Source organism: Fundulus heteroclitus, chromosome 19 (assembly GCF_011125445.2).
Source record: "Fundulus heteroclitus isolate FHET01 chromosome 19, MU-UCD_Fhet_4.1, whole genome shotgun sequence".
NCBI lineage: Eukaryota > Metazoa > Chordata > Actinopteri > Cyprinodontiformes > Fundulidae > Fundulus > Fundulus heteroclitus.
Window position 1 is genome coordinate 32,451,322 of NC_046379.1, and position 16,370 is coordinate 32,467,691.

At 40.3% G+C, this 16,370-nt stretch overlaps 1 protein-coding gene across 4 annotated transcripts in view; it reads left to right on the forward strand.

The window, feature by feature from the left end:
* Positions 1-16,370, forward strand: part of prkd1 (protein kinase D1) — a 247,947-nt gene that overhangs the window by 153,271 nt on the left and 78,306 nt on the right. For all 4 annotated transcript variants that reach the window (XM_012851006.3, XM_036150357.1, XM_036150359.1 and 1 more), the window contains 3 exons: positions 2,005-2,103; positions 2,813-2,973; positions 3,171-3,277. In XM_012851006.3, coding sequence (XP_012706460.1) covers positions 2,005-2,103; positions 2,813-2,973; positions 3,171-3,277 — 367 coding nt within the window. The remainder of the gene's footprint in view (positions 1-2,004; positions 2,104-2,812; positions 2,974-3,170; positions 3,278-16,370) is intronic.

The following is a 16,370-nucleotide window of genomic DNA, read 5'->3' on the forward strand; positions in this document are numbered from 1 at the left end:
TTGTTGATTTTCATCAGAACTCTTGCTGCAGCATTTTGGATCAGCTGAAGGCTTTGAACTGCATTTTGTGGAATTCCTGATAGTAAAGAATTACAATAGTCCAGCCTTGAAGTAACAAATGCATGGACCAGTTTTTCAGCATCACTCCTGGACAGAATGTTTCTAATTTTGGCGATATTCCGGAGGTGAAAAAAGGAAACTCTGGAAACCTGTTTAATATGGGATTTAAATGACATGTCTTGGTCAAAAATAACACCAAGATTTTTTACTTTATTACCAGAGGCCAGGTTAATGCCACCCAGATTAAGTGATTGGTTAAGAAGTTTATTTTTTGAGGACTCTGGCCCAAAGATTAAAACTTCGGTCTTGTCAGAATTTAGATGCAGGAAATTTAAAGTCATCCAGCTTTTGATGTCATCAAGACATGACTGCAGTCGAAGTAATTGATTGGATTCATCAGGATTTATGGATAAATATAGCTGAGTATCATCAGCATAACAGTGGAAATTAATCCCATGCTGTCTGATAATTTTGCCTATCGGAAGCATATATATAGTAAAGAGAATTGGTCCAAGGACTGAACCCTGTGGTACTCCACAGGTGACCCTAGAGTTTGAGGAAGATTTATTATTAACATGAACAAATTGGAATCTGTCTGACAGATAAGATTTAAACCAGCCTAATGCTTTCCCCTTAATCCCTACAGTATGTTCAAGTCTTTGTAGGAGAATATTGTGATCAACTGTATCAAACGCAGCACTGAGATCTAACAGGACAAGTATAGACACAAGTCCATTATCTGAGGCCATGAGAATATCATTAGTGACCTTCACCAGAGCTGTTTCAGTGCTATGATGAGCTCTGAAGCCTGACTGAAACTCCTCAAGTAGGTCATTACTTTGTAAATGTTCACAAAGTTGATTGGCAACTACTTTCTCAAGAATTTTAGATAAGAAAAGAAGATTAGATATAGGTCTGTAATTTACTAATTTATTTATACGGTATACTCTTCAATGCTGCATTTAAAATTATCTGAGTGATTTTAGAAGAGCATTCCTCAATATCTTCCTTCATTGAAATTGATTCTACTGATTTGTTACATAATTCTTTGAATTTTTCCCAATCTGCTTTTTCAAACTTCCATTTCTCATGAATAGGCCTTTCTTGTACATCTATTTTAAAATTAACAGAAAATATTATTGGATAATGATCACTTCCAATACTTGTGTTTTCCTCCACATTCCACACACATGAATTTGCCAGTCTATCTGATACTATAGTGAGATCGATACATGTGATTGCGGCAGGGAATGGTTGACTGAGGTAGGCTTTTATAGAGGGGTTTGCAGGTGGAATGAGTCCAGATCTGATTAGGCACGGCAGGTGGAACTAATGAGGAAGTGGAGAGTGAACTACCAGAGAGGTGGAAAGGAGAAGGTTCATGGGGAAGCAGGCAGGTCAAAATTGCACCATGACACAATGCAGTTGTAAACGTAAAACAAGTACCATGTAAAAAAGTTGAGACCAGCCTAATACCTGCTGGTAAGGCCATACATGCTGGTGTCCCAACATATGTGGGACACTGTGTTAGGAAGCCCTCTCAAATCAGTTCTGTATGTTGGGTTTATGCAAGTGTGGTTTTAACTTTTGAGCAGCTGAAAACGTCTTGCTGAGCCAGTCAGTGCATTTAGGTGGGGTGGTAGACTTTCAGTTTAGAAGTTTCTCAGTCACCAACATCCCTAAATGCAGTGCGTATGCAAAGTAAATTAACTTTATTACTTCTGTTTCTGTTTTGTTTGTGGAAACAAAACATAAAAAAGATAAGTCTGAAAAAAGTCCATATGTGACATAACAAAATTTGTGCAAATTGCACCTGACTTGGTAGGCATAGTTGATCTAAACTTGGTAGGCAGAGTTCATGTTGCATTTTTAATACAATCTACTTTTTAGTTTGTTCTTGTCATACTTCTGCTGATGACAAGGACTTTTCTGCTTCATCATTAGATCCTAGTGGCTCTTCGTCATCTCCACTTCAAGAATATTGTCCACTGTGATCTGAAGCCGGAAAATGTGCTTCTGGCTTCTGCGGACTCTCTTCCTCAGGTAGTATGTGGATGTGCACCAATGTGCACATTGCATGAATGTAAATTATGCTTTGGCTGCATTTCACTTTAATTACCCTGATTAAATTATGTATTACAAGTAACATATCAATAGTGTACATCATTAAAGTTTTACTGTGATGGGGAGAATATATGGAGGCAATATAATTACACAAATCCACTGTTTTTGTTTTACAAGTTCGGGGATGGATGGTGCATGGCAATATAATATATTCAAAGTCTTTGTTTCTAAGCATATTTAGTTTTAGTAGAACTGTCTGTGTTTCTTAATAAAAAAAAGTCCTGCTTTTATTCTTAATTAAAATAACCATAATTGAGAACTATACTGCAACAGGTATAGAGGAAACACTTATTGTACTCTTTGGACTGAAGGCCTGTCTTTTATGTGAACATAAAATAATTTCCATTTTCCAAATAATTTAAGTAATGTGCATTATTTCTCATAAGAGCTGTTGTCAAAGATTGAGCCAGGAGAATGCTTCATATACATAATTGAAAGCCAAACATTAATATTTTTCCCCATGGTGAATGTATGTTGTTCAGAATACCAGGTCTGATTTAATGCTACTCATGACACTGTGCTCTGAGAACCAGGACTGGAAAGCACCTGTCATGGCCTGTCACTTGTCACAGGGAAAGCAAATTGAGCAGTGGAATTTTGCTAATCAACCCTCCTCGTCCTGCTGCAGGTAAAGCTTTGTGACTTTGGATTTGCTCGGATCATTGGTGAGAAGTCATTTCGACGATCAGTGGTTGGCACACCGGCATATCTTGCTCCTGAAGTCCTGAGAAATAAAGGTTATAACCGTTCTCTGGATATGTGGTCAGTGGGAGTCATCATCTACGTCAGGTAGGGTATCAGAAATAAATTTGAAACTAAAATTTCAAATCTGTTGAACTTTTGAAGTCCTTGTATTTTCCATTTTTCTCCCCTTTCCTTATTTTATGTTTGATTTGTAAAAGTGGCACATTTGAAACTATTTAACTACAGAAAATGCATGTCTTAATAGATCTATTTTATCTTTTAACTTTATTGTATGACTGCAGTCTCAGTGGGACATTCCCTTTCAATGAAGATGAAGATATTAATGATCAAATCCAGAATGCAGCCTTCATGTACCCTCCCCATCCATGGAAGAAAGTCTCTCAGGAAGGTATTGTGATTCTGCAGAACCTCTTTTGTGGTGCAGATGATTGTCAGAGGATTTGTAAAAACAAAAAATAGAGACCTGAGCACATTAGAACCAGACCAGAAAGCAGGGCATACATTTTTTTTTTTACAGAATCAGGTATAGTTCCTTTGACAAGAGTCTTTATTTATTTATTTATTTTTAACAGTCAGTGAGCAGAATAGCTTAGTTTTAACTGCAAGTCCCACCCCAACTGCCCCCCCCCCCCCATTGAGAAACCCTCGACATGCACCACACTAAACATGCACCTCAAGCTCACACACAATCTTTCGGAGGAAACAAAGCTTCATCGAGGGACTTTTCTTCATTTTATTTGACATAACGTGCTAGTCTCAGGTAAATTATGTTTCCTTTTGAATGGTCAACATTTACATGCAAGTTATGCTGTTCTGTTTACGTACTCTGTTGTGCACGTGCTGGAGGAGCTGCTGCTTAGCAACGGCTCTGCACCTTGTTGTGCACGTGCAGGAGGAGCTGCTGCTGAGCAACGGCTCTGCACCTTGTGCCATTGGCAGAGAAAAGTTGTCACATTATGTGAATTCTGAGCTGGCATCTGCCTCATCAAAAATACATAACTTATAGTGTCAGTAAAGATCTTAATTCTTAAAGATATCAATATACACACACACACACACACACACACAATTTAAATTGACTACAGTTGCGTGAAAAAGTCTGGCCTCTTCTGGATTTCTTTTTTTGTTTTGTTTTGCATGTTTGTCACACTTAAATGTTTCAGAACATTAAACAAATTAAATTATCACTCAAAGACAACACAAGTAAACACAAATTAAGGTTAATATTAATTAACGAAGAAGAAAAAAATCCAAACCCATATGGCCTTGTGTCACCTAAATCTAAAAGCTGACTGGGCCACTCTTAGCAGTGATAACTTGCAATGACTCTTCTCCAATTATGTGGAGGAATTTTTCCACACATCTTTGTGGAATTGTTGTAAATCAGCCAGATTGGAGGGTTTGTCCTTTACAGGGGTAAACCTCCAGCAGAACCTGGCTGAGTTAGAATGGCCATCCGCCACGACTGACTGGGGTTTGAGAAGAAAGAACTGAGACACAAAAATAACACAGAAGCCACATTTATCCAGGAATACTATCCATGTTAGAAAGGGTAATGGCAGACAATTTGCCCCCCAGGCTGCTGTCATGGCTAAACACCTCACCAGGCTAGATGTACCTGCTATGAAAAAAAAACCCAGAGAGAACATAAACTTAAGTTGAAATGCCAACAAATAATGCAAAATGAGAGAATAGTAGGAAAACTCTGCAGAGTCAGAGAAACAGACCCTGATGTCCTGCAGCAGCCTAAGCCAATAGTAACTGAGGTAGCTCAGGATAACCTATGCCAATATAACTATAAGCTTTGTCAAAAAGGAACAGTTTAAGCCTAGTCTTAAAAGTAGACAAGGTGTTTGCCTCACAGACTAAAACTGGGAGTTAGTTCCACAGGAGAGGAGCCTGATAACTAAAATATCTGCCTCCCATCCTACTTTAGTTGGTCTAGGAACCACAAGTAGTCATGCAGTCTGAGAATGAAGTGCTCTGTTAGGTAAATATGGAGAAATCAGATCTCTAATGTATGATTGACCTTGATTACTAAGGGCTTAATATGAAAGAAGAATTTTAACATATATTCTTGATTTAACAGGAAGCCAATGAAGGGTAGCTAGGACAGGAGAAATATGATCTTGTCATGGTTTTCAGATGACGAGTCCACATGCAGATACGATCGGGAAGCAAGGCACAGTTTTAAGATGTTTATTTAGGAAACAGGCAGGTATAAAGGACGGGACTACAGGCAACTTCGACAGGGTCAGAACGTCACGGCTGGAGAGACTTTAGAGAGAAGGAGAGTAAGTGACTCTGAAAGGTGAACCAGGAGAACTACTAGAAGCTGCGCTGCTTACCACAAAGCTGGGCGGACCTAACCGGGGAGAAATAGCGCCGAGGGAACTCTGTGATCCTACTCTGTTGGTGATTAGGCAGCTAGTGGCAGAGGGCGGCAGATGTACTGGTGAGGGATCCAGAGCGAGCCTCCTCGGCAGTGGGTGACAGATGGATTGACCAGAGTGCGAGAAGAGCCAGCAGAATCCGGGAGGGGGAATCTCAGGCCCCGCTGGGTAACATCCAGGGAGTATGAGGGGAGCGCCAGAGCAAAATCTGAGCAGGAGGATTCTGTAGCTCTGTCTCTTCGGACAAGACGTCAAGACGGGTGAGTGCATCCAAGCACCAAAAACTGTGACAAAAACAGGGAGATCCAAAATTTGTCAAAATTCAAAGACGAAAAACTCACGAGCAGGTTTTCAGGAGTTGGGTCACAGGCCACGTCGTACCACGACTGGTTAAGGCTCTGGCGTCTTCCATCTGTCAGCGCTCTGCTTAAGAAGCCAGAGGAAGCCGCCTGCAACAAGCTGCAGGTGTGGGCCACGCCCCCTCAGCCAACTAGGCACACCTGAGGAGTAGAATTAGAGCAGAACAACACAGAGAACCCTGACAGATCTCTTTTTAATTTATCAGAAATCTTGCTGCAGGATTTTGGATAAGATGAAGATTTCAAACTGCATTTTGTGGACTTCCAGATTGTAAAGAATTACAATAGTCCTTGAAGCAATAAAAGCACGGACTAATTTTCAACATCACGCCTGGACAGAATATTTCTAATTCTCTGGCGTTGAAAAAAAAAAAGGAAACTCTGGAAACCTATTTAATATGGGATTTGAATGACATATCTTGGTCAAAAATAACACCAAGGTTTTTTACTTTATTATCAGAGCCAATTGAATGCCATCCAGATTAAGAAGTTTGTTTCAAGACTATGGTACAAAGATGACAGCTTCTGTCTTGACAGAATTTAAAGGTATATAGCCATGTAATATGATTAAAAAAAAGACCAAAAACCATTTGATCACAATAAAATAAGGTTATATACACCAAGCCTCCATCTTGATTGTGTTTTGATTGTCCTTTGAGCCAAAAAAAAAAAAATCCCTCTCGGGCGCAATCAAATATAAACAGACGTGGCGACATCTAGAGCCAGTATTGGTGAACTATCATAATGCCGGTTCGCTTAATTTATAACTCAATTGTAAATAATGCCAGACCCTCTGCAATGCCTAGCTATAAAGTGGCAGCTCAACTTTAAGAGCCTCATATCAGAACATTTACTCACGTCAATCAACTCTGCGGTCACATCTGAGCCTCAGCAGGTGTAGCGTCCACTTCAGTGAACACCAACATTAATACTGTATTCCCAGCAACGTTCCAGTCTTTTTCCTCTTGGAATCATATTTTGAGTGGTTTTATTTCATTGGATAGTGGACCATTGTTTATTGTTTCGCTGGGAGATGCTAATAGCTGTTAGCAACTTCCTTGTTTTAACCCCTACGCCGCATGCGCAGTACGTACTTCCATTATATTTGTAAATGAACACGGCAGACTTTATTTACTAACAAATTGGGTAAAAACAAAAGCATAAACACCTAAATAACTAATATGTCAGCGGGATGTAATATTCTTTCATAACATTTTTGTATGCAACTAGAGTAAGCTACTGACACAAATTCAATCTGAAAAACTCACACGGAAAGAAGACAATTAGAAAAATTTTATTGATACAATTATTTTAAGACTTTGGGGCTCAGACCTCAGCAGGTCTTTAATATGCATAAGCAGGTGTATGAGAACAGGGATGTTACCCCCAAAAAATTGCCAAGGTTGAGGCCAGTGCGTCAACATGCTCAGAAGGCAGAGAGACTTGACTCGAAAGCTAAAAAACAGAACAGCAGGATGAGTAATAGAGGAGATGTGCCACAAGGGCCTACCAAAAGGAAGCCAGTGCCGCGAGGGCAGGCCCCCCCCTACCAAAAGGGGGCCAGTGCCACGAGGGCCTACCAAAAGGTTCATTGAGATGAATGATCGGATAAAGAGACGAATGGAGCCTGGAATATCAACCATATAGGGTGAGGAGTTACAGGAGTGTGATGTGAGGATGAGTTATAAAATACAAATTTTAAAGAGTCAAGCATACAGAGTCTGGTTAGAGATATGAATGAGTTTCAAATCCACCACCAGTATTTGCAGTCAGCTTACCCTAAAGGCCGAGAGAGCATTGAATAGCTAGGATGGATGAATGCTCAGGACGGATATATGAGGCATAGGCTGATGATCACCATCGGCCCAATTGTTGGAGAGAAGCCACAGAGACTCCACAAACAGCTGCTGTTGTGGCTGCTCCTATCGTGAATGAATGGCTGGAATAAAGGCTAGATGAAAGGCCACATGATTCTAACAGTTCTAAGATGTTATTGAAACCAGTGTGCTGATGTAGGAGAACCGTCTGGTGTAATGAAAAGAGCTGTGGAATGCAAGAACATTTTGTGCATTTTGAACAAATTTAAACATAGCAAGAAAAAGGGCAGAAGGGGCCATCATGAGTAGTTTGCCAAGAGGCTAGGAGAGTTGGATCATTTTGAAAAGAAGATGATACCTGCTAATAAGCTGTGACTGTAAGGAAGTTAAAATGGCGACTGTCAAAGCAGTAAGAAATGAATGCCAAAGAAGAAGTAATGAGATATAAAAGGTATGTTAAGACCGAACTAATTTTGCAAATAATTGTCATGCAAAATTATAGGATATGAGAGTGGAAGGAGCTAAATCTGACTTAATGTAAAACTGGAGGAAAGTAAGTATGACTGGAGAGAGTGGGTTAACTGAAAATAAGTTCCTGAAAAGGAGGAACAGGGGTCGGATGGGAGTCGACCATAGGTCAAAGTTGACAGAAAGTCTGGAATTTGAAATGATCGGGAACTGGAGAATAATGTTATTGCGACTGCTTGCTATATAATGGCATGAGAGATTGAAAGGAGGAGCGAATTTTATGCTTCAACACAAATGTTGTCACAGTAAGTGGATATGCGCTTCTTTCTCCAAAGCGGGCCCCATAGACGGCAAGCTACGGCTTTAGGGTAAACCTCGCAGAGAGGAAAGGATTGTGAATGGATGAGGGGAGAAGGCCATGAATCTGCGAACCAACTATTTTTAAAGAACCCCCCAAAACCTGCCGATGGACAGCATCTTTAAAAATGTAAGCGTATCTGCAGACAGAATGATGTCGTCGTAAAAAAAGATTTGCCGTTCCAGTCGAGAAGCAGTCTAGACCAGAAGGAAAAGTCAGAACGGCAGCCCTCATCCAGAGTATCCTGGTCAAGGAGGGAGGGAACAGACTCAGCAAGATCGAGTGCATGGAAATAAAAGCATGACTCTGGGGGGTGATGCGCATGCAAAATTGAGGTGACCAAGCTGAGCAACTGACGCTTGGAAATAACTGATACGGAAATGTAAGACTGATATCTCGGGAATTCGAGAGATCTAGTCTGTGGGTAGGGAAGCCATCATGAACACTGAGTCGAGGACAATACCTTAACTCAATTTTAGTTGCAGGGCCGACAGTTTTTCGTCAAACAGGTGAACACCAAGACGGGAAAGGAGCCTTTTCAGTTTGTGAAGATACAAACTGGGAATAGTGGAGGGAGAATCTATAATAAGAAATCGACCAGAAGATGAAGAACGGATGGAAGACTGGTAACGCTTCTTTAAGATGTTATTTTATCAAAAAACGTTTTGCTTAACTCGGAATTTGCATTGTGAATGGCTGAAACACATACCAAATGCTGCTCTGAATCAATTAAGCTAATTAAAGCTCGTTTCATGTTCTTTAAAATAAAATTTGGTTCTTTAACTCAGATCTGCAGTGAACCAGGATTCACTGAATTATTCTGATGACGATCACCCACTTTGTGTTTTGTGTGTACATAGTTCCTTAGCTTAGCTTCTTTTTATCTTTATTTTGCTTAGTAGTTTTAGTTTAGCCTCACCAGCCTGCAGAGAGGATACGTTGATTTTTTTTCAAAAATATATAATAAAAAAAATTGTGTCAACCCAGACAAACAGCACCCCACAGTGATGCTCTCCAGATGTTCATCTCATTTCTGTTAATAAATTCTTGAACTTGAAGAGAAGTTGTCACTCCTTATTCTACATGTGTGCAGAGTTTGCCGTTAAAAGATCGGCAGTACTCAAATCATCCTTTTCAACTATTGTCGTGATATCAGCCCTCGGCTGATATTTACCGGACAATACCTAACAGACAAGAGAGCTATTTATTAAACAAAAAAAACATTGAGATGACCGATGGAATGACAAGAGGAACAAAGAGTGGCCTGGGTCAGCATCATTAAGAGGTCTGAATCCAATACGGACCAGTCCAAGCAGATGCTGTATTGCACCAGGGTTGCAGTATCTTTAATGGCGAACGATTTATGCAATTGATAAAAGTTTTTGCTGAATTTTATATGAAATTCTGCAATTAAACAGTGACAAGTATCATACTCAACCCTACGGTCTGGGTAAACTGAACATAAAATGTCATGGTAGATACTGAATGCAGCAAGAAATTGGCCAATAGTGAGGTCTTCGGATGACCGAGGATCAGAGGATTTGAAAATGGCTGTGACATCACTTGCTGATACAACCTGCTGGTCGACTTTTTTTTTCCTTCTTTTTTTTTTAATAACTGAGACATGAAGAAATGTTAGCGTGCATAGGAAAATACGTTCTGCCTGAATAGGGGACGGGCAGGACAGAAAGCATGATAAGCGAAACGCATGCAATGGAGAAATTTATGAATGAAAACATGGGTGGATACATCTTACCTGAGCTGGCCCGGGGTGGGCATTAGTGAGTGTGAATGAGAGACAGGAGATCCGGCTGTGAAGCTGGCGGCAGAGATGATGTGGCAAGGTGGGGGTCTCCAAGACTTGCAGATATACAGTCAGAGTTGAAACCGAGCGGTTAAGAGAATCCAGGCTGGAGCAGAGGAAGTTCAGGAGGTGATCGAAAACTAGAGGAGGATTCGTGGTGAGGGATGGCAGAGCTGCGGATCGAGAAGCCAGCGTTACGGATCGGCTGAGGAAGGACCTTGGTGTGTGATGGAAGGATAAGAGGGACCAAGCGAAGCAGGAACTGGGGCTGGGGCAGAGTTGGGACGGGCTCTGCGGCGCTTGGCGGGGGGAGCAGTGGATTTGCAGGTTAGTTTGCGGCCAGGAATCAAAGATGACGGGAAATAAGCAGAAGGTGAGGTGACAGAGATGAGTCGCCTCAAGGCAGGCCAGCTGAGAGAGTTGAGCGGAGTCCAAGTCGGAGCTGGGCAAGATACCCTGGAGAGTAATGCAGAGGTCGGAGAGGATGGATGTGCGGCAGACGGGCACTCCTGCGGGCAGGAGGATTTGATAAGTTGGTATCATCTTGACGAAGGAACAGGGATCCGCAGGGTCATCTGAGTCTAAGTCAGACATTGCACAACCACTGCTTGCGTTTTGGCTGGGTAGCAGGCTGAGTCGTGGATTTGAAGACCTTTTAAGATGGACTCTGGATGCTGATTGGGCTTCGTGGAGGTGTGGTTCAAAGCTGATTGGCTTGCGTCGGAGGTGGATGAGCCTCTGATTGGATTAAGGTAAGTCATTCAGTTTCTTCAGTTGAATTTCCGCCTAGGCTTCATATATATATATATATATATATATATATATAGATATATAGATAGATATATAGAGATATATATATATATATCCGACAAATCAAGCATCAAAAAATAGGAGCATGCATATTGTGTAGGACCAAGGAAGCTTTGGACCAATAATGTCCCTACCAAAGTTCAAATCAAACCTACGCCCTTGATTCCATGTTACATTCTTTATAGTAAGGGTTGGTACAGTTCAGCCGGTTGTATAGCAAGGTATGTTTCTGTATCGTGTTTTAAATCCGTGCCCCATGTGCCCTCTTTTAACTTTGAGCACCTGCCCCTCCAACAGTCTCTTCACGTCCTTGCGTGCAGCTATCATCATCTGATAGCGATATGGATTTTTTTAGAAGAGTTTCTTGACAGAAACCGGACTTTTGACGGAATCCAGCCGTATTTATTTCCAGGGCAAACTCTGTCGGGTCCTACAGTTTATATGTATACGCGCGCGCGTGTGTGTGTGTATGTGTGTGTGTGTGTGTGTGCGCGCGCTCCGCTGCAGCACGGCTTTACCGGCGCTGCAGCGGAGGAGAAATCAACTTACTGAAAATCCTCACTCTCATGTCATGTTCAAAACATTCTTCTTCGAAATGGTCACTGCGTGTTGAAAAAGTAGCCCACCGTGGTTTGCTTCGGATCCAGCTCAGCACCAGCAAAGAAAGAAAAACGTAGCACATTTTGAAGCGGCGGTCTGGAATGACGTCATCGGCTGAAATTAAAATTCATAATATCTCCGAAACCAAAGTAGCACAAACGTTAATTTTAACGGCACAAACCTGCACAAACGAAGCACTAAAAAAAGTAGCCCTAGTTTGATCGGATTCGAAGCAAAATGGGGAGATGGTGAACTCTGGATGACCTTAACAAATATTCTTTAATATCTTCAAAACCAAAACAGCACAAACGCTAATTTTAACGGCACAAACGAAGCACTAACCATTCCGTCTATTTAACTGAGTTTTTTCTGTGGGTGGGGTGTCAGCTTCACGCAGCTCTTTACCGGCGCTGCAGCGGCGGTACTGCCATCCCTCCAGACTTCCATAGGCCATTGACAAATTTAATGGAAAGTAACTTAAAATTATCCTAAAAGACAAAATGTTGAAAAATCAAAGGGCTTATTTAACGCTTTGAGAACATATCTTGTATTCGGCCACAAAGTCAACAATAGTAGAATGATCTTTTAAGCTTATAAGACCATTTTTAAGATGCCAATACGTGTAGCATATAGCTCAGTGGCGTAGCCTAGCCACCGCATTTCTACCAAAATATAAAACCGACATTAAATAAACGACTCACCATCACGTAGTTGTAAGGAAAACACCCAATGGAACCATTTGTCTGGGTTAATGGACTTGATTCAACAATATCCTTCAGTAATTTAGGAAAAACGGCAGCACAGCACTGCAAGCAATAGCAGCAACAAGACGGAGGAGTTCACCTCTGACCCGGAACTCAAAGAGTACTGCTTGTTGTCTGCTCTGAATAATACACAGCGCCACTCGTGGACAGTATAGGAACTGCAGGAACGAAGTACGTCTTTTTCAGTAATCATTGTTGAATGATGATAATGCATTTGGCTGCCGCGTTTGACACCTCTGCTCTATACCATAATAATAAATGATTGTGGTCTAAAACTAGGTGTTTCAGTTTCATTGTCCAACCCCTGTAGATGACTTATTTTCTAGCGATGATTTCTGTCACGAGGACATAATGCAGTGTTGTGCTGGCAGCCATCCCAACTAATAAAAATAAGATTTAAGATTAAAATAGTACATTATAGTAGTAAAATAAATACAATTATTGTGGTTTAAGGACAAGTTTGGTACCTGCATTAAGGTTAATTTCAAAAGGTACTAGTCATTTTCAGACTAAAAAACATTCTTAAAAGATGTTCTAATTCAGTGAATATGACTGGATATTTAAACAGAAAATAATAATGAAATTAATTATTCTTTCAACTAGAAGTTTTTGAGTATGACTAAAATTTGAGGCAGTGAAGGAGGGTAACTGATAAGTGATGGCTGATGGTGGAGACCTTGCAGGCCTGGCTTCGGTGGAGAAGCAGCAAACAACTGTGGCAGGAAATGTGACTTTCATTTCAATGCAATGCAAAACTGGAGAACAGTAGAAATCAGTAGAGTGAGAAAAACTGGCCCTGATGTCCTCCAGTAGCCTAAGCCTGATTGTAGGATGTCCCTGAACTCTCGTTACATTACAAAGTTTACAATAATAAGGAGAGCCAGCGAAATGCTTGAGGCAGGATTATACAGGAAAAGGAGGAGATTAGGTATTAATATAAAATAAATTAATAAACAATACATAAAATACTTTAATGTTTTCTTAAAACGTCTGAATACAAACTGTCCCAAAACATGTTAAATAAATTCCTTTATCATCATTCATTTATACCAGTTGTTCAAGTTATTTAATTGTTACTTGTAACATCAGTGTACTGACAATAAACATATTTATTAACTGAAAAAAACAGAACAAACTTTAAACAGGCAATAGTGGTTTTTCGCTAATTTCGTTGCCATGGTAACTGGAAATGGCGTGAAGTACAAATAGCACACTTCACGGCATCGAGACGCACGTTTTGATATATAGTTTGTGGGGGTAGACCCTACGGTTCGGGCTCTGTTTGGTTTTATGTGCCTTTCCTTGTATATTAGAAATGTCCCATGCTCCTGAATGCACCATAGCTTTCTGACGCTCGGGAACGCATCACACTGGTCTGAGAACGCAGCGCGGAGTAGAGGCACGTTTCTGCTTAAGACAAAGCTTTGCCGTTTGTAAAACTCATGTCGGCTGGCATGGTTTATTGTTCTGTGTGAATGACAAGAGACCACAACAAATGAGCCTGCTAATGAGCCAACAGGAGAAGGTCTGCATCGAAGCAGCATGGAAAATTGGTGTTATTAAAACATGATTAAATATTTCAATGTAGCATGAAAAAATAAAATATGTGAATAAAAAAGTTAAAGGCATGAGGTGAACTGTATTGATTTAAATTGAAAAATCGTTTTTTAAAGCCAAAGGAAAATGAAATATTGGGTGAAAATGTAATTCTCTAAAATTGGCACAGCTTGGATTCGAACTTTCGATCTTCTGCTTCGCAGCCCGACACCTAACCCACTCGACCAAAACACCAGAGTTGTGCTCAGCCGTGCATTATTGAGAGGTCAATTGTGTTAAGAAGTGTTTTTTGCGAATTTTGTTCCAACTGTAAGTCGAAACGGCGTCAAGTACAAAAAGCCCTGATCGCGGCGTCGAGATGCACGTTTTGATATATAGTTTGTGGGGGTACAGCCTACGGTTCGGGCTGTATTAACGGTGACGGAAGATTAATAAACAATAACTAGAAACGTTCAACTTCTGAAGAAGTTGAAGAAGGCGCCCGCCTGGTGGTGTGCGTAACCGTCAAAGGCAAAGCTTCCGAGTTCCTTGGTCGTAGGCTTTTATCACTTGGGGATTTTAAATCAAATCTTCTGAGTGTGAAAAAATGAAATATGTGAATAAAAATGATAAAGGCATTACAAACTACTAAAGGAAGTACAAACTCTGTGAAGCAGAAGTTGGTGAGACCTTCCTATAGCTACTTCCGGTTAGCAACATGTTAAGCGTTAGCTGCTAACATGGTTGTGTCCAGTATCACCGGGTGATTGTACTCTGTTAGTTTGGTCCAAATCCTGTACTGGGAAGTTCCTCAAAAAGGGTGCCAATACTTAATGTCACCAAAGCTCACCAAAGGCCATGTGTCAGATCGGCCTCCTTTAGCAACTAAGCCTCCCCATAAAAAACAGTCGACAGGAGAAGGTCTGCATCCAAGCAGCATGGAAAATTGGTGTTATTAAAACATGATTAAATACTTCAATGTAACATGAAAAAATGAAATATGTGAATAAAAATGATAAAGGCATTACAAACTACTAAAGGAAGTACAAACTCTGTGAAGCAGAAGTTGGTGAGACCTTCCTAGAGCTACTTCCGGTTAGCAACATGCTAAGCGTTAGCCGCTAACATGGTTGTGTCCATAGACATAATATAAGAGTAGACCCCGCATTGACTGTCGCTGCGCAGGAATTACGGGCGCCACCTTGGGGCGGTCGACTTGATACCTAATCCTGCTGATTCAAGCTGACACACTAATGATGCCTCAGCACTGTGCGGCTCATTTTTGTTTAAATCGAGGGATTATTTATGTCAGGGCTCGAGGGATAACTTTTCACAAGCAAGATGAAAAGACATTGTTTATATTTTTGATCAGAATGTAAGTTTTCTAATACTAGGAGATACAAAGTTGTTGTTAGACATTAGTGAATAAACAGCATATTATATATATATATATATATATATATATATATATATATATATATATATATATATATATATATATATATATATAGTGAACACTCGCTATATTGCGGTTCACCTTTCACGGTCTCGCTGCTTCACGGATTTGCATTGATCAGGTGGCGTGTCGGTTTATAAGAATCTTTTTTGAAAAAAGAGTGACAACTACCGATAAAAATGTGTTCTTCTCCCGAAAAAAAAAAACTCACCAGCACCGCGGGCTTTAGAAGAAAAAAACGCTACAGAGCGGAGTCACGGATGCAGCGCCTCAGTCAAAAGAGCAGTGAAATACACACGAGTCACTATTTGTCCTACTGTACTTTGTATTTTTTTAATAATAATTTTTAATTTTCTCCCGTTCTAATCCAATGACTCGGGTCGCGGTGGGCCACGCTGATCTCCGCAATTTGAAGCCTTCAGTTCGTATTGATTAAAATTATTATTTTACGGCTTATTTGTAAATAATAAAAAAAAAAAACGTTTATATAGTACTTTCATTTGTTAAACAAATGCTTGGGCCGGTAAAAAGGTTTTGTTCTATGGTTTCAATATACTATAGTGTATTTAATTGTATATAATAATTGTAAAAAAAATAAAGGTTACTACTTTACAGATTTCGCCCATCACGGGTTCTTTTTGGGAAGTATATGTACATATGTACATGTACAAATGTGTTTGTTTATATAGCAATAAAAAAATTATAAAAAATGTGTGCGTGGCTGTGTTTTGAAACATACATACATCATGTCAGAATATTCTATTACTTTTAACCCCACTAAGATTATTTAAACGCACTGGACCATTTGTTATAATAGCTATAGTTTTAAAGTTTTAAGCTAAACAAATGTGAAAATTAGTTCAACATTAAACGAGTTATAGTTGATTAAAATTGATTCTGCACCTGGTTAACACATTAGACTGAGCGGAGTTGTCGACCGCCCCAAGATGGCGCCCCTAAATCTCGTCAGCGCCTATAGGCGAGAGCGGTCGATGCGGGGTCTACTCTTTATATATGTCTATGGTTGTGTCCAGTATCACCGGGTGATTGTACTCTGTTAGTTTGGTCCAAATCCTGTACTGGGAAGTTCCTCAAAAAGGGTGCCAATACTTAATG